The sequence below is a fragment of the Dipteris shenzhenensis genome, chromosome 17 (assembly GCF_047967505.1).
Source record: "Dipteris shenzhenensis isolate YYH24624 ecotype China chromosome 17, Dip_SZ_1.0, whole genome shotgun sequence".
Classification (NCBI taxonomy): Eukaryota; Viridiplantae; Streptophyta; class Polypodiopsida; order Gleicheniales; family Dipteridaceae; genus Dipteris; species Dipteris shenzhenensis.
Genome location: NC_141612.1, coordinates 22,197,974 through 22,219,044, shown reverse-complemented (window position 1 = coordinate 22,219,044; position 21,071 = coordinate 22,197,974). Strand labels below are relative to the sequence as shown.

The 21,071-nt window shown below is 46.9% G+C and overlaps 1 protein-coding gene across 1 annotated transcript in view; it reads right to left on the bottom strand.

Annotated features, from left to right (window-relative positions):
• The window catches only part of EMB3129 (GTP-binding family protein), a 59,997-nt gene extending 40,079 nt beyond the window's left edge, over positions 1 to 19,918 (bottom strand). The window contains exons 1-6 of the mRNA XM_087388339.1: positions 19,876 to 19,918; positions 19,151 to 19,273; positions 18,767 to 18,910; positions 18,560 to 18,676; positions 7,573 to 7,716; positions 7,396 to 7,482 (exon numbers count right to left, since the gene is read on the bottom strand). Of these exons, the coding sequence (XP_087244465.1) occupies positions 7,396 to 7,482; positions 7,573 to 7,716; positions 18,560 to 18,676; positions 18,767 to 18,910; positions 19,151 to 19,249 (591 nt within the window). The 5' untranslated portion in view covers positions 19,250 to 19,273; positions 19,876 to 19,918. The remainder of the gene's footprint in view (positions 1 to 7,395; positions 7,483 to 7,572; positions 7,717 to 18,559; positions 18,677 to 18,766; positions 18,911 to 19,150; positions 19,274 to 19,875) is intronic.
• Positions 19,919 to 21,071: the final 1,153 nt, after the last annotated feature.

Genomic DNA, 21,071 nt, shown 5'->3' with positions numbered 1-21,071 from the left:
GGGTAGCGAGAAGGGGGGCTGAGCGGGAGCGAGGGGCGGGGGGCTGAGCGGGCTGAGGGGAGCGAGGGGTGGCTGAGGGGAGCGGGGGGCTGAGCGGGAGCGAGGAGCGAGAAGGGGGGTGCGGGTAGCTGCAGCAGCGCCCAGGGAGGGCTGAGCGAGGGGTAGCGGGGGGGGTAGCGGAGGGTGGCGGAGGGCTGAGCGGGGGGGTAGCAGAGGGTAGCGGCGGCTTAGCGGGGGGGCTGAGCGAGAGTGGCGGAGGGGTAGCGGAGGGCTGAGCGGGGGGGTTTAGCATAGGGTAGCGGAGGGCTGAGCGGGGGTAGCGGGGGGGCTGAGCGGGGGGTAGAGAGGGGGCCAGCCCTTATTTCTGGCCCCTAGTGCTGTGTTTCCTCTCTCTCACCTCTACTCCCACTCTCTCTCTACTGTGATTGTTTCCCAAGCCCATCATTGAGTTTCCAGCTTGCTGTTCAAGGTTCCCAGATTCAAGATGAATTCCCTCTACAAGTGTGATTCACTCTAGGGTGCTACAAATTGACTTTTCTTGCTGTGATTTGGTTTCTAGCCAATTGGCCTTGTTTCCTAAGGTGCAAAATCACTAGCGAGCTGTGTTTTGATTGTGGAAGCTGAGTTAAGGTTTGGTTAAGGTTACACTCCGACTGTCATAGTAGATAATGGTGGGAGATGTCTAACCAACATCAAGATCTGCAAGTAGTTTCTGTAGCTAGATACATTCCACCGTGGCTGTGAAAACTGCCCTTTACTCAGCTTCACAACTAGAGGTAGGATCTATAGGCTGCTTTTTGTTGAACCAAGAAATGCATGAAGCTCCAAGCATAAAACATTTGCCACTGTGTGACACTCTAGTGTCATAGCATGCAGCCAGTCAAGGTTTGTGGAAGCATGTAGGGTAAGTGAAGAATCGAGGCCATAGAGGTGGCCCAAACCTTGGGTGCCTTTCAAGTACCGGAAGACACACGCCATAGCCTACCAATGCTGTGTACTACGACTACAAGTGAGTATGCTCAACTGGGAAATAGCATACTAAAGATCTCATCGTGTGTGACACAGATATAGCAGGCATCCAGCAACCTGCTAATAAAGAGTGGCATCAAAGGGCTCAACAACATCATCCATGAAGAAACGAAAACAAGGCTCAACAACATAGTTGCCAGAAACAGCCGTTTCTTCGCAGGAAACGGTTTCGTAAAACCTGTTTTTGACCTAGACCCCCAAAATCGCGATTTCGCCGCCTGGCTCCTTTTTTCGGCGCCTCCCGCCCATTGCACTCCTTCTGTGCATCCTTGCTGCTCTCTCCACCTTCTCTAAGCTCTCTCCATCCCTCCATTCTTTGCTCTTGGCCTCTCCATCCCGTTTTCCTCGAACCTCCATCCTTCTCTCTCCATCCTCTTCATCCTTCTCTCCATCTTCTCCATCCTGCAAGCTGCAGCTTGGCAGCCTGCTCTCCATCCCTCCATCCTTCTTCTCTCCATCCTCTCTTACCTGTAACCTCTCCATCCTCCTTCACTTCTACCTCTGATCCTCCAGGCTCCTTCCACCTCTCCATCCTCTTTTACCTCTGAGCTCTCCATCCTCCTCCTACCTCTCCATCCTTTCTCACTTGTGACCTCTCCATCCTCCTTCTCACCTCTCCATCCTCCTCAATGCCGAGAGATGCTTATTGGGTCCATGTCTCCCTCCTGGATAGTCATAAAGGAGGCAGTGGCTCCAAGAAGTGGAGATGCAACTATTGCGGCATAAGCAAAACGGGGTCTATCACACGGGTGAAAGACCATCTAGCAGGTGTTCCCAGCAAGGATGTAGGACCTTGTGAGTTTGTGCCTACTCCAGTGAAAGGTGGCCTAACAGAATGGAAGCGTGTGCGCATGGCAGCCTTGGCTACAAAAAGTGGAGGGCAAGGGCTGCAAGATGAAGAAGAAGCTGCTAACACTGAGCCATTGGATGATGCCAGCACATTGGGTTCTGCAAAGAGAAGTAGAGGGGCATCAAAGGCATGGCATAAAAAATACTTTGACTGCAACCTTAAAAACAAGTACCTTGAGGAAGAAGATCTCGCACTCCTCCATAGCATCAACAACACCAAACATAAACTTAATTATAGGGACATGGGTCCCTACCATGCAATGGAGATTACTCCACAATATGCTGAATAGCCACCCTGGATGGAGTGGAGATGGACAACTACCTTAACGGTAGCAAATTGAAAAGATACTATGGCCCTCTCACCCTGCAGACTCTTTAGGCTATCCATAGGGAAAAGGAGCTCAAGTTTGAGGTAGCCCAAATGAAATGCTAGGCCATTAAAGAAGCCAGGGCATGTAATGCCAAAATCAGACAATGTAAGTAAATGGCCTTATTTAAGGCAACACTCGAACATCTAGGACCGACTAATGAACTAACGGTAGATCCAACTAGGTTGAATGTCCAATTGCAGGGCACAAGATTACACATCCACATGCTTGCGGATCCAAGAGCGAGCCATAACTTCATCTCTCGTGAAGTATGGGAAGCACTGCAAGTACCCCTAACCCTTACTATGGCCTCAATTCATGCAATCGGCCATCAAATCTTAAGTACATTGGGGTATGTGGACTTGAAACTAATGGTTGTTTGTCAAGAGGTAGAGATTCATTTTTATGTTCTCCCCATAGAGGCGATTAAGTTGCGATGACAGGTATTTCTGTAAATGTCATTACCTGCCCACTTTCTTGTAATTGCACTTTTAATACTTCGTTATTCGGTTCCCATGATCTTTTCCGAGTTTATGGAAAAGTTAGGGACCAAAGAGTTCACATTCTCTTTGACCCGGGCGGCTCTCACAACTTTGTTAATTACAAACTTGTGCAGAAGAGGGAGCTGCCCACGATACCTAGCGATCACACCTATGAGGTGCAGCTTCCAGCTGGGAAGCAGTTTTGGGATCACAAGATTGAAGCGCTTCCTATCCGGATTCAAGAATACACAACGGCTCTTACGTGCTATGTTATGCACTTGGAGCATGTGGACTTGTTAATCGGAATAGAGTGGTTTAAAACCCACGATATTCGGATTGGATGGAAGGACCGTACTCTTTCTTTTTTGGATAAGGACACCCAATTTTGTATTCACTGTGATAATATTCCCTCTTCTCAGGGACCTATTGTATCTGCGATGCAGCTTTGAAATATATTAAACACTTCTCATTATGATGTCTATCAGCGTGTTTTGATTCCGCTTTCTTCATTTGTTGTCTCTGTTAATAACAAAAATGATTTAAGTGTGTTTGAACACCGTGAATTAAGAACGTTGTTAGATGATTTCATGGATGTATTCCCTGCTCAACTACCGGAAGTTTTACCTCCAAAATGGACAGTAGATCATCGCATAGACTTAGTACCTGGGGCTCAACCTATTAGTGTTTCACCTTATAGGATGAGCCACCTTGAGGAAGATGAGTTAGCTTCACAGCTACAGGATTACTTGAATATGGGCTATATTCGCCTGAGTAAATCACCTTGGGGAGCACTTGTCCTCTTAAGAAAGAAGAAAGATTCTACATGGAGAATGTGTATAGATTATAAACGATTGAATAAAGTGACAATTAAGAATCGATACCCTCTACCTCGTTCCGATGATCTAATAGACCGTTTGGCCGGAGCGAAGTATTTCACTAAGATTGATTTGCGAACGAGTTATCACCAAAGCCGTATCTCTGCTAAACACATAGATAGAACCGCATTCCGAACTAGGTATGGCCACTATGAGTTTCTTGTATTACCTTTTGGTTTGACCAATGCTCCTGCCACCTTCCAGCAAATGATGAACGATTTATTCCGAGATTTTCTGGGCAAATTCGTTGTAGTGTTCCTAGATGACATCTTGGTATATAGCCGAATGCTAGAGGATCACATAGGACACCTCCGGATCGTCTTAGTTATTCTAAGACAGCATAAGCTCTATGCCAAGATGAGTAAATGTGACTTCTTTATGAAGGAGATCATTTACTTAGGACACAAGATTTCTTCTGAAGGTATTAGCATTGATCTGGATCGTATCCAGAAGGTTTTAGAATGGCCAATCCCTCAGACTGTGAAACAACTTCGTTCTTTCCTAGGATTTACGGTATTTCTACGGAAGTCTGTGCGTGATTATTTACACATCACGGCACCCCTGACAAACATATTGAAAGGTCGTGGACGCAGGTCTACCCAGCCAATCTCTTGGAATAATGCATTGAACAAGGCTTTTGAAACCTTGAAGTTAACTATCAAGGAAGCACCCGTTCTTGCATTACCCGATCCTACCCGGCCTTATGTTTTAGATGCCGATGCGAGTGATTTTGCGATCGGGGCAGCCTTATTCCAAAAGGGCAAACCTGTAGCTTTTGAGAGTAAGAAGCTAGACGACACCCAATATCGTTGGCCCACACTAGAAAAAGAACTCTATGCAGTAGTGTATGCCCTAAAGGTTTGGAGACACTACTTGTATGGTTCGAAGTTTCTTGTATTGACGGATCATCGGTCAATCAAGTATGTGTGTGATGGGTCTGATTTGAGGGGACGGAAAGCTAGATGAGCAAAATTAATGCAAGATTTTGATTTTGAAATACGTTATCGCAAGGGTTCATTGAATAGTGTGGCGGATGCCTTAAGTCGAGTCAAGTTTGTAAATGCTATGTCATTTACGGAAATATCCTCAGACCTATTTCAATCCTTGAGAGGGCTTTGGCAAAAAGTCCAAGATGGGAGCTCCATGGTTGACCAGGACTCAAGGATTGTGCCAGCTACGGTACATGCGGCGGGAGGTCAATGGATGATTAGGAACGGCTTGCTGTTCCGAAATGGAAAGATTTGTGTGCCAGATGTTCTGGAACTTCGATCCAAGATTCTCTAGGAGTGTCATGATGCTCCTAATGCTGGACATCCGGGTATACATCGGACTCTATCTCTTGTGAAGCATACCTTTTATTGGCCTAAGATGCGTGAAAACTATGTGGTAGGTTGCCGGGTTTGTCAGGTTACTAAGGCAGAACGCCTAAGAAGCGCAAGTTTATTACAGCCATTGCAGATTCCAGGTAATAAATGGGAAAGTATTTCCATGGATTTTATTACTGGTTTGCCACGAACGCGCAAGGGTCATGACTCCATTTGGGTCATAGTCAACCGTCTGACAAAAATGGCTAGATTCTTACCTACTAGAACAACTATTTCAGCTGTTCAGCTGGCTCACGAGTTTGTGGACCACTTGTTTAAGCTGTATGGTTTGCCCTCTGACATAGTCAATGATAGAGACTCAAAGTTTACAAGTAACTTTTGGACACTTGTTTTTGAGAAGTTAGAAACTACTCTAAGAATGAGTTCCTCGGATCATGCACAATCCGATGGCAGTACAGAGAAGGTCAACCAATTGGTTGAAGATATGCTTCGGGCATATGTTTCTAAGAGACAGTCTTCATGGAAAGATTATCTACCTATGATAGAATTTGCTTATAACAGTGCAAAGCATTCGAGTACTGGTTACAGTCCTTTTATGCTTATGTACGGGTTTCAACCTAAGTCACCAGTTATGGTTGGGTTAAAAGGAATCCAAAATGATGCTGCAAAGACCTTTTTGCTAGACATGCAAGAAATGTTGCAGTTTGCCAAGGAGTCTATTAGAAGTGCCCAAGATCGGGACAGATTTTATGCTAATAGACATCGTTCACCTAGAGAGTTCTCTGAAGAAATGATGGTATATTTGCGAATTCCCAAGGAATCCAAGAGCCTAAGTACTGGTTTAGTTCCGAAGTTATCCCTCAAATACTGTGGTCCATTCAAGGTTATTAAAAGAATTGAACCAGTTGCATATCGACTAGAATTGCCTCCTGATGTTAAAGTACATCCAGTATTTCATGTCAATAGACTGAAAGAAGTATTGGGTGCGGATGATCAAGTTGTTTCTCCTCAAGAAATAATAGAAGTTACAGATTTGACTTTTATTCCCCACGAACCTAAGTGTATTCTTGAATTTCGTGAAAGACAGATTCATAATAGAACTATCACGAAATACAAGATCAAGTGGAAGGATCGCGTTGAGGAGGATGCAACATGGGAGACATTACAGAACCTCCAGAGGATATTCCCGAGTTTTTTAGCGAACTCAGGAGTGAGTTCTTAGAGGAGGGGAAGTATGTCATGTGCACGGATTAGTATCCGGCGTGTACTGGGTACACAAGACTAGCTCAGGTAACCTGGGGAGGCTTAGAGCTAGGCAGGCTTGATTCTCGAGTTGAGTGGCAAGGGTATGAACCAGTTAGGGGTCTTCGCTATTTTTGGCGCTTAGGGCCCGAGTCTATATAAGGGGCCCAGGGGTTCAGTTCTCAGGGAGCCGATGGGAGCAAGTTTCGTTCCCAGGTGCTAGGTCAGATCCTGGATTGAGTCGCGGACACGCGCCTGCATCATAGCGTAGCCCAAGGCCCAGAAGCAAATCCCAAGCTTCACAGCACCACCTGGTGGTATGGGACACCAAGCTGGTGAGGATCTGGTTGGGAGTTCGTGCCAGTAGCTCAGCTCGTGGCTCGGAGGGGACATCTCCTGATTTGGGATCACATCCCGTAGATGTCATGGTTGGGTGGTGAGCAGCCTGCTCAATTTCCTCATGTTGTGTGTGTTCTAGTGTTTGCTTGCAGTGTTTGCTTGCAGATCAGAGGTTTCAGGAGTGCTGGGGACGTGTCAACTGTGCATTAATTTCAATTTTCATAATGCAGGATACTCAATTTTCTTTTGTATTCTAACTCATCACAAGTTGAAGGTTAGAATTGCAAAGTTCTTAGTTCAGTCACTAATATTCAAGATTTGAAAGTTTGCAAGTCCCAATATCCTTGTTTTGGGTATTAGATATGACTCATACAATCTAGCTAATGCTGTTGTTTTACTATCGCTCTGTATGTGACACGTATGAGTAATGAATACATGTCATCAATATCATGTATTCTTCATATTCATGTTCCCATTTCCTTTTTCTATGAGTATTATTGTTCCCATTCCCCAGGCTACATCATCAAATGATGTGGCATTGATGTGGCGTTCCCATTCTCATGCCTCATTATTCCTAGGATGTTCCCATTCCTGTTCCCCTGTAACTATGACATGCACACACATCCACACAATCACACACATCAGCATCCGTTTAACAAAAGCCTATGTATAGAATTTCAATCAGAACTTGGCTATGTATCTATAAGATTGACTAATTCATACATAAATTATACTCTACGTTTTAAGAATATTAGGACAGCCATTCTGCCTTAAATCAATGCCCCCTTGACACTCCATGACAGCAATGTCTCTATTGAAACAACACGAGAGAGAGAGAGAGAGAGAGGAATCTTATTTGCACAAAAATTTAAAAGCCACCACATACCGCACGAGGAAGAAGACCTTTGGCCTTACGCTTCTCATTGATATCTTTTGCTACAGACTTTACAGTCCTCCCAAGCTTCATCGTCCCCTACAACGTAAATCAATTTGAACCAATAGCACCACTCTACACCTCAAGCCCTATAAATGTCAAAATATAGCAAACTAACATTCAACTTACCGAGCCACGCTTTCCATCTGTGAAAATAAAATTGACGTCTTGAAAGGCAAAGTAGTTTGCCCAAGCATTTTTATCTGATTGTGAAATCATGTCTGCTCGGTTTAACACTACAACCTTCTTTTTGTCCCGAATCCATTCATTGATCTAACAAAGAAATCCAAACCATGTAAGTTGCTGCAAAGCGCACACAACAAATGAAAATGAATAGAGTGAGAGATAAAAGAGAACAAACATAAAAAGGGCCACTCCCATAGGACGTGTCAATTCTCACTTGCAAAGAATAAAAATGGAATTATAAAACGATATAAAATTCTTTTGTCCTGTGTGAAAACATACATACTGCATTGAGATATAAATCTTTATAAAATGCTGCTAAAATTCAAATCACTCCAACCCTGCAAACTACACATGAGAGCCTTCGTGGGAGATATCATTGTAGCTTGTCTCAAAAAGAATACAAAATAAAACAATAAAGATAGACAGTTTGGATCACTTATGCTCTAACATCTCACTTTCGCCAGCACTATCAAATATCACACGCTGCTCTCCTTTCACATTGGAGCCAAAAGAAGCACCCCAAGCATTCAAAACTTGTTGTGGCTGGTGAACCCAATGGTGCAAGCATGAGAAGTTGACCTTTCCAAAACTTCTTGTTATGAGCATCTCACTTCAAACCACAAAAGCTCTTATGCCGTACAAAGATTCAGCTGTTGTTTGCTCTCTTGCATTCCATTGCTTCCCGCACCGAACGTATGCAAGTCAAGAACAATGAGAATTGGCTCCAATAGTCAACTTTTCCTTGAGAGCATGAAATGGCATCTTTTGACACTCTCCCCGTCTGAAAACTACTACTTCTCTTTGGCTAGGTTTGAGGTTTTGTTCAATTGTGCCGGTCGTGACATTCCTTCATTCCCTCCATCGTTTTAACATCTATAAGCTCATAGACAAAATTACCATCAGAAATCTTTGAAAGGTCGTTGACATGTTCTTAAATTTACACCTCTTGATTGTCATCCTAAAAGTATCATTCCTCGACAAAGTGCGAATCAACTGAAAGCAAGATCTAATTTCTTTGCAAGGGCCGCCATTAAAATCTGAGTATTTCCTTTTGTGACCACCAGAATCACCTTTGTCTTTTTGTACCATCCAATCCTCCAACCACTAAATATCCATTTCCAACGAGCACCATATAGATAAAACATCAAAATAAAACTCTCTTCAAATGATATGCATACATTGGTGTAGAGCAGTAGTGGTGAATGTCTTCTAGAGTCTTGGAAGAGAATGAGTATGTGGAGTTGATAATTACAAATGATCCATAAAGGATGATTAACAATGACCTTAACAACACCACAATGATAATGACCAGATACAAGGGAAGGGCACCTCTTTAATCATGCACAAATCGGGGTTTTGGTCATCTCCTTGAACACATAGAAGACTAATTACAACAATAGTATTAAATAGGCTCCAACTCAAAAAATTTGAAATAAAGGATGGGGAAAAATATGAAAAATATTTTAGAATGTAATGTTACTTATATTTGTGTACATGTTTTCAAACAAAAGGCATGAGCGACAAATTATCAACATTACAAAGCATAATAGCAATTTATAAGTACTATATATATATACCTTTGTAAGACTAGAATATATCCAATCGTACAAATTCAGATTTTTGTTGTTCTGCTTAATTATTCTACAACTCATTCATACAAACAATCATTTGAACAATAGCAAGCAATGGCTCGTGAGAAAGGAAAAAAAGCACATGCTCTTGCTCAATGATTATATGTGACTATGAATGTTGCACCTCAAGCCTCTTCTTGATTTTCACATATGTTTGCACACATGTGCGTACATGCATGCGTGTGTGTGCGTACACGTGCATGCATGCGCGTGTGAGTGTGTGGGTGTGTGTTTGGCACACCATATGGAAGCAAGGGATGGGTTCTCCAATGACCCTGAAAGGCGTGTGTGCTTTTGCAAGGCCTAGCGTACATGTGTTTTTTACACATTCATGAATCCATGCATCTGTTGGTTGTATAGCCCCCCATCTTGGTTATTGGCCCCTAATTCTGATCTTCCCCAGGCAATGAGCAAGTAGTCTAGAAACAAGCTCAACAAGAGAGCCAATGTGTATGGTTGGTTTTTTCTCAAGCATTAATAGAAGGTTCTTTTCTTTGGGGGACAAAAAAGAAAGATGGAAATGTGATTGCTTTTGACAATCATAAGTTTTCATATATTCAACCCCGCTATTTTGTGTATGACAAAAAAATTTGTCATTGTTCATTCTTTCCATGATTGGAAACAATACCTCCTCCACACAAACACATTGGTCAAAACAGATCATCGTTCCTTAAAATATGTTTTTGCACAGCCTGTTATTAATGCTCACCGGGCTCAATGGGTACAGCCTTGGCTAACTTCCACATTACCATCAAGTATATTCTAGATATACACACTGCCATGACCATGGAAATTTCGCATTCTTTCAAAGGTACTCACAATCGAGATTTTTGGCATATCAATTACAAAGCCTTTGTATTACCAAGATCACATCTATGTCGCACATGAAAACGATCTCCACAGACTTCTAAACATCAGCTATACCTTATGCAGCCCATCCCGATATCAACGAGACTTACCAACTTCTTAGTGCAACCTATTATTGGCCTCAAATGAAAAGCAATGTTATTCGCATGGCTACATCATGCCTTTCTTGTCAACAAATGAAGGCAAGATTGGGCCCGAGAGGAGGATCAGCCTCTCGCTATCCTTCTTTTGGATTTTGCAATGGATCAACTGGACCAAATCCATAGGCTTCTTCACATGCATGGAGGAGGTCTAGGTGACCCGGGACGAGGGGCAGCCCTCGGCTTCAGATGGATCCACGCAAACAGACTGCGAGATACTTAGGGTGCCAGGTGGGACTGGATATCATGACAAAGCAACAGATTGCTCCGGTTCTAGAGAGTGTCTGATGCAAGCTTCTATAATGGAACTCGGCCAAAGTATCTCTGGCAGGCAGAGCTTTAGTTGTCAATCAGGTCTTACTCGCCACATCCTGGTACATCGCGTCTTGTTGGTGTTTCCATAGGGGGTGCATGGGACAGCTCAGAAGACTAGTGCGAAACTTTCTCTGGGCGGGTTCAGATGGCATGCAAAACACCAAGGCTCGAGTGGCCTGGGAGACAATGATCCTTCCACAAGGGCGGGGCAAAATGGGTACCATAGACCCAGAGATGCAGAGCCGGGCCCTCCTTGGCAAGTTAGTGAAAGAACGAGAAAGTGTTTGAGAGCACCGTTGTTAAATTCAATGGCAAAAAAATTTCATCTTGGCAGTTAGCTACACGATTGCTCTTCATGCAAAAAGGATTATGGAGCGTGGTTGCAAGTACCGAGAAGAAACCCAAAGGTAGTGGTCATGAAGCGGATCGAAGACCTACTTGGGAAAACAAGAATGAGAAGGCTATTGGTCTGATGGGTCGTGCACTAGGAGCTGTTACTTCCATCACATCGACACTAGCAAAACTGCAGCTGAGAACTGGATCATCCTGGAGACGTTGTTTGGGATACGAATGAAACACTCCAAAGCCATGCTAAAGCACGAACTCTACAGCTTGAAGATGGAGGAAGCTGAAGTCTTGGCATCTTTCTCCATCGGATGCAAGCACTTTTAAAGCAAATTAATGAGCTCAGAACCAGAATCAAAGACGATGATAAAAAGGCCATCTTGCTTAAGAGCCTACCTCCGAGGTATAACGATATTTGCAGAATTTTACGCATGGATGATGACGCTGATTATTTGGATTGTGTGGCTTTGTTACTTAGTGAGGAAAAACGAGAAGAAGATCTTCTACCGTCAGGTGATCATGCATACATCGCCAGAGAAAAGAAGCGTGTTTGTCACTATTGTGGTCAAGAAGGTCACATCGAAAAGCATTGTTACAAGAAGCAAAAAGATGAACAACTCAAAGGTGGTTCGAATGATAAAGCATGTGTAGTGGAGGATCCCTCAACCTCAGAATTTGTGGTTGTTCTTGAAGCAAATATTAGTGATGATGAGTATGCTTTTTGAATGAGCAGTACTACCAGAGTCAGTCTAGCTTTTCGTAAGTGTCCAACTATCTTTGATGACTTTGGCTTTTAGTAAGTAAGTCATTTTCTAGGTACTGGCTCAAGTTGGTGTGCAGCATAGTATGTCAAGGTTTTTGCTTCAGAATTCTGTCGTGCTCAACCATTTCGGTTGTGGGGGGGACTGTTGGCATTCCAAAGGTTTATGCACTCCCTCATGGGGAGCTTGGTTGATCTTAGGTTTGAGAGGACTCTATAATCGACTATAACTATTGGTCGCTGATCTCACAAGTGTTCAATGATTGGACCTTCTTCGCAATCGTTTTGATTGGCTTGTCCATGCATGGAAAGTCACGTGGAAATTTCAGATTGCATGTAGAACATGATCGTGACTCTTGGTGGACTCGAGGGTTCTTTGGTGACTTCATATTCACGAGTATTCGACTCATGCATCTCTCTTGAACCGACCTACGTAGGTCCCAGTGTGTGTGTGTCTCTCAGTTGTCGCCCTTCTTTTTGTGAGCTCCAACAAGGTCTGTAAACCTGAGGAGATGGTTTATGGCGACCTCAATTTTGTAACTAGTTGTAGTGGCCTCTTTTTTGTTAAGTGATTAGTCGTATCGATTCTCTGTTGTATCTTCATTTCTAATGATATTTCATGCAGTTATAGAACAACACTCTCTCTTGCAATTCCATGCTAAATCAGTAAAGTTAACTTGTATCTCTGACTTCCAATAGTTCCGCTCCTGCGAGCCTCCCCCTCCCCTCCCGCACCTCTACCTCCCTTAGCTCCTCCTCCTCGCCTCGACCACTCCCACCCCCTACCTCTCCGCCCTCACCTCCTCTCACCCGCCGCTGCCGCCGCGCCCTCCCTCGCAACCCCCGCCTCACCCCTGCCTCACTCCTTGCCCTCCGACCTCACCCCCTCGCACCTCCGCCCCACCCCCTCGCACCTCCGCCTCACCCCCTCACCGCTATCTCTCCACCCTCACCCCTCGCACCTCGCCTCACCCCCGCCTCACTCCGTCCCCCCTCGCTACGCCCACCCCCCTTCGCCACTCCGACCCATCCCCCCCTCGCCCCACCACTCCCCCCCCCCGCCGCCACTCCGCTCCCCCCCGCCTCCCGTTTCGCCCCCCCGCCCCTCGCCTTACCACCCCCGCCCCCTCCCGCCCCTCCGCCCTTCCGCTCCACCCCCGCCCTCCCTTCTCGCCCTTCCGCCCCCGCCCCCCCCGCCCCTTCGCTCCACCCCGCCCCTTCCGCCCCACCCTTTCACCCCGCCCCCCTTCCGTCCTCCCGCCCCGCTCCGCCTCTCCCCCGCTCCCGTTCCCGCCTCCTCACCTCACCCGCTCTCCGCCCTCACTCCGCCATCCCGCGCCACCTCCGCTTCCTGTCCTCCCATCCCGCTTCCTCCGCCCTCCACCCTCCATCCTTCCCGCTTTTCGCCTCCGCACCCCTCTTCCGCACACCCAGGCTCCACCCTCCCGCATCTATCCCCCCCTTTTTCTGGGTGGCAGCCTCTTCTTCATCGGAAGCCTCGCAGTTTGTTGGCGGTATGGCGGCTCCCTGCCCGGAACCGGAGGCCCAGTCAGACCCTCCCTCTCCAGATGCCTACCGCGTCATCCTGACAGAGCAACAATCATCTCGGGTTCAGGAGGTTGCCAATGACTTTGCCCTTACCTCTGTTTATGGCAGAGTCATTGGACATTCCCCCTCCAGATCAGCCATCAGGGACTGGCTCCAGTCCACTCTCATGCTAGAGGACGGCCATATTGAGGAGGTGGCCCTTATGGGAAGGGGCATCTTCTGGCTCAAACTCTCCAATGCAAAAGCTGCGAGCAACCTGATTGCTGGCTCCCCCACGTCAGTGGATGGAAAGATTATCATGATAGTCCCGTGGTACCGTGGATTCAGCGCAACGGATTTTGATGTTCGGTTCCGTATACCTCGCCATCCAATGACGCTAGTTTTTCCAGGTCTTGCTGCTGAGCTGCGGCCGATTGTCAGGGACCTGGGCTCCCACTTTGATTGGGTTATGCACGATACTTTCGCCGATGCGATGACTACGGCAGGAGCCCCTCGAGTCCGTGTGGCTGTGGCGGATCCTGCGACTCTCCCTGCAATGATCGAGATCGTGACAGATGCCGGCAGCATCACCCAGAGCATGGTAGTCACCGGACAGCCAGGACAGTGTCTGAGGTGTCACGGCTTTGGGCACCTGGCGGCTGTTTGTCCACGCTTCGCCAGCTCTTCTCGGCCTCCCCCGCCCCCTCCCTCTCCGCCCCCTCCCCCCCCTCCGGGCAGCCACGTCAAGAGGAGCAGAGGCAGCCGAAGTCCGGTCCAGAGTTAGCTGGCGGCTGGACTGAGGTTAGAAGGAAAAGAGGAAAGAACAAGAAGATTTCTGATAAAGGCAAGGAGGCAGAGGTTACCCAACCTGCAGCAGCACCTCAGAGACCTGACAGGCAGCCGCCCTCGACGGTAGCCCGCCCTTCACAGCCTCAAGTCCCCCTCTCTTCCGCTCCCCAGCCTCTTCCCACTCAATCCTAGCCCATCCCCCAGCTGCACCCCATATCTCCCGACCCGCAGCTTCAGCCCCCGCCTCTTCCTCCTCAGTCTCCTCCCCCTCCTTCTCAGCCCCAGTTCCAGATGCATCCCCATCCCTCCCCCCCCCCGCCTCTTTCAGCTCTCCCGCTGAGCTAGCTGCACCGACGGCTCCTCAGCCGAGGGCAGCCCCCGCTCCCCCTCCTCCTCCTCCTCCGCTAGTCGCCTTTGAGGAGTCTGAGTTGCCTATCCCCCAGCCTCCTCCCCCTCCCCCTCCGCTGGCAGGACACCCTGAGTCTACACCACCACCGGAGCAGGCTTCTCTGTCCGCTAGCCCCTCAGTGGTAGACTCTGATGGGCCTCAGCTTCAGGAGAGAGAGCTTCCCCGCGACTTTTACAGATCTGGCCCCTGGGACTACTTGGATGTGGCCGACCTCGGGACCTTCCCTGCTTGCCTCGACATCAGTATCTTCCTGCTCCGCAAAGGGGCGGATGGGAAGATAGCCGCCTTGGCCCCTAGGGATGGCCCTAGCTTTGCTTTCACGTTCCTTAGCGACGGCACCGAGACCTGGACAGACGACTCGGTCTGGGAAGCTCTCAGGGAGCAGACGCATGCTCAGGTTTGCTCCTGGATAGGCCCGTCCGGTGGGCAGCTTCTCGAGACTCAGTGGTCTGAGGGTGACGTGCGCCTGCGGTGGCGTTGCGCCGCCAAACGCTTCAGACTGATTGTGATCCTCAGGCCCCCCCTGTCTTGGCTCCTCCCCCAAGATGTCAGAGCCTAGACTCCTCAGAAACTCCGTGCCTTCTACGGGATGTCCACCTCAGAGATCTCGAGCTGGCTCGAGAAAGCTTTCGCTCATGGTACCAAAGGCCTCTCGCCTTTGCTGAAGGTGTTGAAGAACGGGCAGGACGACCCCGCCACCCCTCCAAACCTTCCCATAAGCGTCAGCGCCTCCACTCCGAAATGTCAGCTTTTTCTTCGACTTCGACCGCGAGCAGACAGTTGTTCGCAGCCTCCCAGTCCTCACCATGAGCCTACACCTCGTATCCTGGAATGTGAACGGGTTTCACTCTTCTAGCACCCGTGGTCCTAGGAAGCTCATTTTGAGACAGGAACTTCAGCCAGCAGTGATTGGTCGTTTGGATGTACTTCTGCTCCAGGAGCACAAGCTTTCTGCGGCTCACTCCCGTAGATGCGGGAAGATTCTCCCTGGACGCTCTCACACTTATTGGGAGCCCTCGATCGGCGCACTGGGGAGGAGTGGTGGTGTCTGTACTTCCGTGGGCGAGCAGCTAGCCCAGGGAGTTTTCGGTCATGGCACGTTGATACCAGGCCGTGCCCTTTGGGTAGGCCTGGAACTGGAGGGCTCCAGAGTAGGAATCCTCAACATTTATGCTCCCACAGATCTCCGTTGCAGAGCCACCTTCTGGAGGACACTTACAGGGATTCTCCCAGACATGGATTCCTGGATTGTTGGAGGTGACTTCAACAATCTGGGTAGGGACAGTTGGCGAGACCCGTCCTTCCGGCGTTGGCACGGGAGCTTGGACTTCTCGTGGGGCTTCCGCAGGGAAGGAGGCAGACTCCTGGAGAGGCTGGATAGATTTTATGTTAGTGATTGGGCCATCAGCAGAGGCACTCGGGCGGGTATAGTTCCAGGGACGACACTTTCCGACCATGCGCCTGTGCTCTTATCATTAGACTCGGCAGTTCAGGCCCTTCCCCCCTGCTCATGCCGGATTCCCGACTCCATTTTCTCGACGGAGGACGTGCGCAGCAGTATATGCAGTCTATGGGACAGAGATTGGGGCGAGTGCGTGGATCTGGTTGATTCGGTGGCGCAGGCTTTGCAGGAGTCCAGCCAGATCTGCCAGCTCGCAGCCCTACAGGTTCGACAGGAATGGTGGGGTAGAGAGAGAGCTCTTCGGAGGGACCTCGCCTCCATTCAGCGACTCCAGCAGGCAGCCCCGGGCTCGGAGGAGCTTCGGATCCAGGCCCTTCGAGCCAGAGCCCTTCTTGAGGAGACCCTCCAGCGCCGCTCAGAGTTTTCCTATCACGCCTCTCTCTCCTTCTGGGCTCGGAAGGGTGACCGGATGTGCAGGGAGTTCTTCAGGACGCATGGCCAGAGAGCAGCAGGTGATCAGCTTCGGAGTCTCAGGACAGCGGAGGGGCACATCGTTACGGATCCGGGAGAGGTCTTGGGGTTGGCCACCGACTTCTACAGGACCCTTTTCCAGCAGGAGCCGCTTGCCCCTCGTACTCGACATTCCCGTGAGGAGGTGTGGAGGCACACTCCATCCCTGGTCCAGCCTAGCATGCAGGCGACGTTGTTGGCACCGTTCACCACGGATGAGATGCTGGAGGCCTTGATGGCCATCGACGGGCAGAAATGCCCGGGTGAGGATGGGCTATCCCGGGCATTCTTCACCTCCTTCTGGGACCAGATCCATCAGCCCCTCCTAGCAGCTCTTCAGAGGATTTTCAGCAGCGGTTATATGCCAGAGAGCCTCTCCTCGGGACTGATTTGCCTCATCCCGAAGGGAGGAGATAGACAGGAGATCCATCCGTGGCGCCCGATCACTCTCCTTACCACTGCCTACAAAATCCTTGCCAAGATGATCAGCGCCAGAGTTCGGCCTCTACTCCCAGACCTCATTCATGACACTCAGACAGGCTTTGTCCAGGATCGCAGTATCCTGGATAATGTCTTCACCTTCTCAGAGGCGGCGGAGTGGGCTCAGCACAGTGGATCACACCTAGCCATCCTACTTCTCGACTTTGAGAAGGCCTACGATCGAGTGGACTGGTCCTTTCTGGAGGGGACTCTGGAGCGACTAGGTTTCCCAGCAGGATGGATTCAGGGTATTTCAGCATTGTACAGGACAGCTTTCTATTCTTTGTCGATTACCAGTGGGAGAGTTAGCATTCTCACATGGGAGAAGCTGGTGCTTCACTGCTTAGAATATGGGTCGCCCATTGTAGTCAAGTGACGGGAAAGCAGCAGGTTCCACTGGCGGCTATGTTGGTAGCCATCTGGCAGGACATCATCTTCACTCTGCGTGCCTACTGGGAGTCGCAGGGTCCCAAGCTCACGAGGTACTCCCAGGTGGCAGGAGATTTTCTGCTAGGCTTGGCCTGCAGGCATATTTTACACTTTTTCGGCTTGAGATATCCAATGGATGTGTAAGCCACCATCCTGGCTGTTAGCCCCTGTTCCAGACAGCCCCTAGGCAGTGAGCTGGGAATGCCAGCAGGCAGGTCTTGGACAGCCAGGCCTTTTTCTTTGTATTTACCATCATCAGCCCTATTTTGGCAGCTGATTTGTATGGGGTTTTTCAAAGCATTAATAGAAGCTTCCTTTCTTTGCCAAAAAAAAGAAAGGCAATGTGGCACATTGTATTCTTTCAACGTTGCTCAACTCTTTATTCAACACATTTTCCGGATACATGGTTTACCCAAGCATATCATTATGGATCAAGTTCACCAGCCAATTTCGGACATCACTCTTTCAGTCCCTACGAGGTAGTTCTACTTACCATCCTCCCAAGACGAATGGACAGACTGAACGTGTGAACCAAGTGCTGCAACATTATTTTCAACCACAGTTGTCCTCCTTGGAAGAGTACCTCCCATTGATAGAGTTTGTACAACTCTTTCCATAGTGCTATCAATACAACTGCTTTCCATGCAGCCTATGTCATACTCCTTTGGTACCTACCAACTTCCTTGTTGATCAAGTAGTCGATGAAATCCAGGATATTCCTTTACAAGTACAGGATCATATGCATAAAGCGCAAGAGCTGTATCAACGCTCAGCTAACAAACACAGAAGATTTTACATTCCCTGCCTCCCTTTCTCCAGGGTCACACACCTTCACTAGGGCTACACACCTCTTCATGCACACACCTCTTAGTGCACATGACCGTTTAAAGTTGTACCTCTTCACTCTCTATAAAGACAGGGCATTCGTCAATAAAGGATACAATTATTTCCAGTGAATGTTGATAGCTCTATTGTTCATTTCCGTTTCTAAAACCCTTTCATTGCCGTTAATGATCACAGATTAGCTAGTATTCCTCATATGATCTCTCTCCATTTTCCAATAACGCTTTGGTTTGCACACATGAGAAATTCTTTCTTGGTGAATAATCCATGCTTCATAAACAAAATCTCAGAATGGGAGAATGACAAAATCTATAGCTCTTAGGCTGGGGATAATCCATCCAATCAAGATTCTACTCATTCAATACACAGCCTAATATGCAAAGTAGTATTTTTGTATATGAATAAACAAATATCACCTTGGCAAACCCCATACTCACGAAACGTGATTTCCATAAAATACCATTTATGGAAGGCATGAAATACCTGTGGATGACATGTTGCCGCTGGTATTCGAGCATCCCTTACTTCCAGAATAACGTCCATCAACCTTATCATTTCTTTTAGTTCCTTCTCAGCTTTAGCGATGTGCCCTGGATACCACTGTCACATCAATATGAATAATTATATTTACAAAATAAGGAGGGGATTTAAGAAGAATGTCTAATTTAATACGGTGTGGGCTCTTCATACTTGCACAAGCCGTGCAGTCCTGGTTAGATATCCAACTTCTGAATCTATCTCATCCCAATCTCTCAGTGCCGGCAATCTTTCGGCTGAAGTTGTCAAAGCATTGAATTTCTGACTTTCTGGCCTAGCAGTGGCTATACGGCAAACCTGGAGCATCTTAAAAATTGAAGAAGATAAGTACATGAACACTGCAAACATATCAAACGACAAAAACGTTTTACTAATGAGAGGGTTTGTAACATGTTAATGAACCTGCAAGTACTCACAACGTGTATCAATTGTCTGCAGTGGTGCGAAAAAGTTGAACTCACCTTGACTTGCAAGAACTGAAATATTAAAGTGGCTCGCTGGTTTACTTTTTCAGATATTATTTGCATGAAAGTTTACCTTTGAAGAGCCTACCGGAGGAGAAAAATCACAAGAAGGATCCCACGTAAGACGTGAAATCAGCTTGGAAGTTGGGCAGGGGCAGACCCAGGCTGCCATGCTTCGCCTTAGTGCTTCATGAAACTGCAGAGAACCGGGGGTGCTTTCAGAAGAAATAAGGAATCCTAGCTGATGATGATAGCATGATGACTTGTTACAAACAAATCTTACCTACGCGAAAAATTATTCAGACTAGCGCAACATTTATGTCGACACAGTAGATAAAGCAGGGCATGGACTATAAACCGAGCAATCATGTAGACAAGCAATGCTCGAATAAAACCGAATTTCTGACGCTAATAAAAGTTTACCTCGCTTCATTGTGACAAAGTGTTCGTCCAATGGATACTCTTATGTAGAAACAATCATTGCTACCTATTATACCAACCAGGGGGGGAGATTTTCATTCTTGAATACAAGGACAATCTGAAACTGTGTACGTAAGCTTGTGCATTGTAGGAGCTTAAATCTTATCCAAATTTCACAATGGCGAGAAGGCAAGGAAGTTCAAATTTCCCTCTTTTTGCTATGGCAAAGGCACAGCTTATCTTTGAAGAGATGTGCGGGGCTTCAAAGGCAGACGGAGGAGATGTACAGAAGCAACAAATGCGAAGGAACAAACGAGAATACGATAGACTAAGCATCTAACAATCATCAAAGCAAAGCTCAAGACGGAAAAGCCTTACCAGGAGCTGTGCTGCGGAGAAGAATGGAGGAGACAAAGGAGAGTGCTGTCGGGTTTCAAAATTTTGAACGTTTTTTTCTTGAGGATTTTACAAAAATTGAGAGAAATTTTTAAAAAAGGTGAAAAATGATGCAAAAGAAATTTTTAAATGTGATAATGAAACTTTTTAAAGGCCAACGTGAAACTCTTGCACGTCCATTGTACATAGTTTCAAAGTTTTCTCTCAACACACTCCTTCCAAAAACACCCAATATCGTCTTTGTCACCACTTTCCAGAATAAGGTGGTCTATCCTAAGCATGTAGTCACCACTTTCCAAAATAAGGTGGTCTATCCTATCCAAATAAGGTGGTCTATCCTAGCCAAGGTTTCCATGGAGTTGCAAATGTTCTCAAAAATCTCATGTTGGAAAAACAACATACATGTCCTCGTCCCTGAAACCGTCCACAATACAAAAATTGCCACATGTCTCGATCCTACAATCGTCTAGATTTAGCTCACTGTAATCTAAAAGATTGTTCACTCCAACCCGCTCCCCTCCCTTGTGATTTTAAGTCCACTAAGCATGTGCCTTTGTGTTGTAGCATTAACCAAAATGCCTTGGTATTCATCAAGCTAGTCAATTGCTACATAGGCTCCTTATGGCTTTGAGTGGGAAGGTGTGTTCTTAGGAGATGGTTGTTGCATCGCACAGTGTCCTGCTCCCTCTTTTGCTTCTCTCTCTTCTCATCAAAAAGCTAGGCATGCTCCACATGCAGCCACTTTTGCCCGGTTTCTTTGCTGCCTCTCTTCTTAGCAAAGGCTTCATTCTCATATTTATTGGAACCGAATTTTTGGAATGGGTTGGGCCATTGAATTACCATGTTTTGGATTTGCGAAACTTTGTATTTGACAAACCTCATCAAGCTATAAAAGAGGACGGTATTTTTGCCTATAGATCCCATATAGGTAAGCTAAATTGCAAGATTAGTGATTAAGATCAAAAGCCATTGGATATAGTATGCACTTAATCCCACTACCATAATTCCAAGGAGTTGAAAATCAAAGATTAAACATGACCTAAAATAAGAGAATAATCAAAAGAGAGAGTAAATTTTTTTTTAACCGTAAAAGTAAGGAGAAGTATTAATAGATGTTACTTGTCATTTTGTCACCCTTTGTTAGATTTATCAAAGTTAGTGCATTTAATTATCATCCT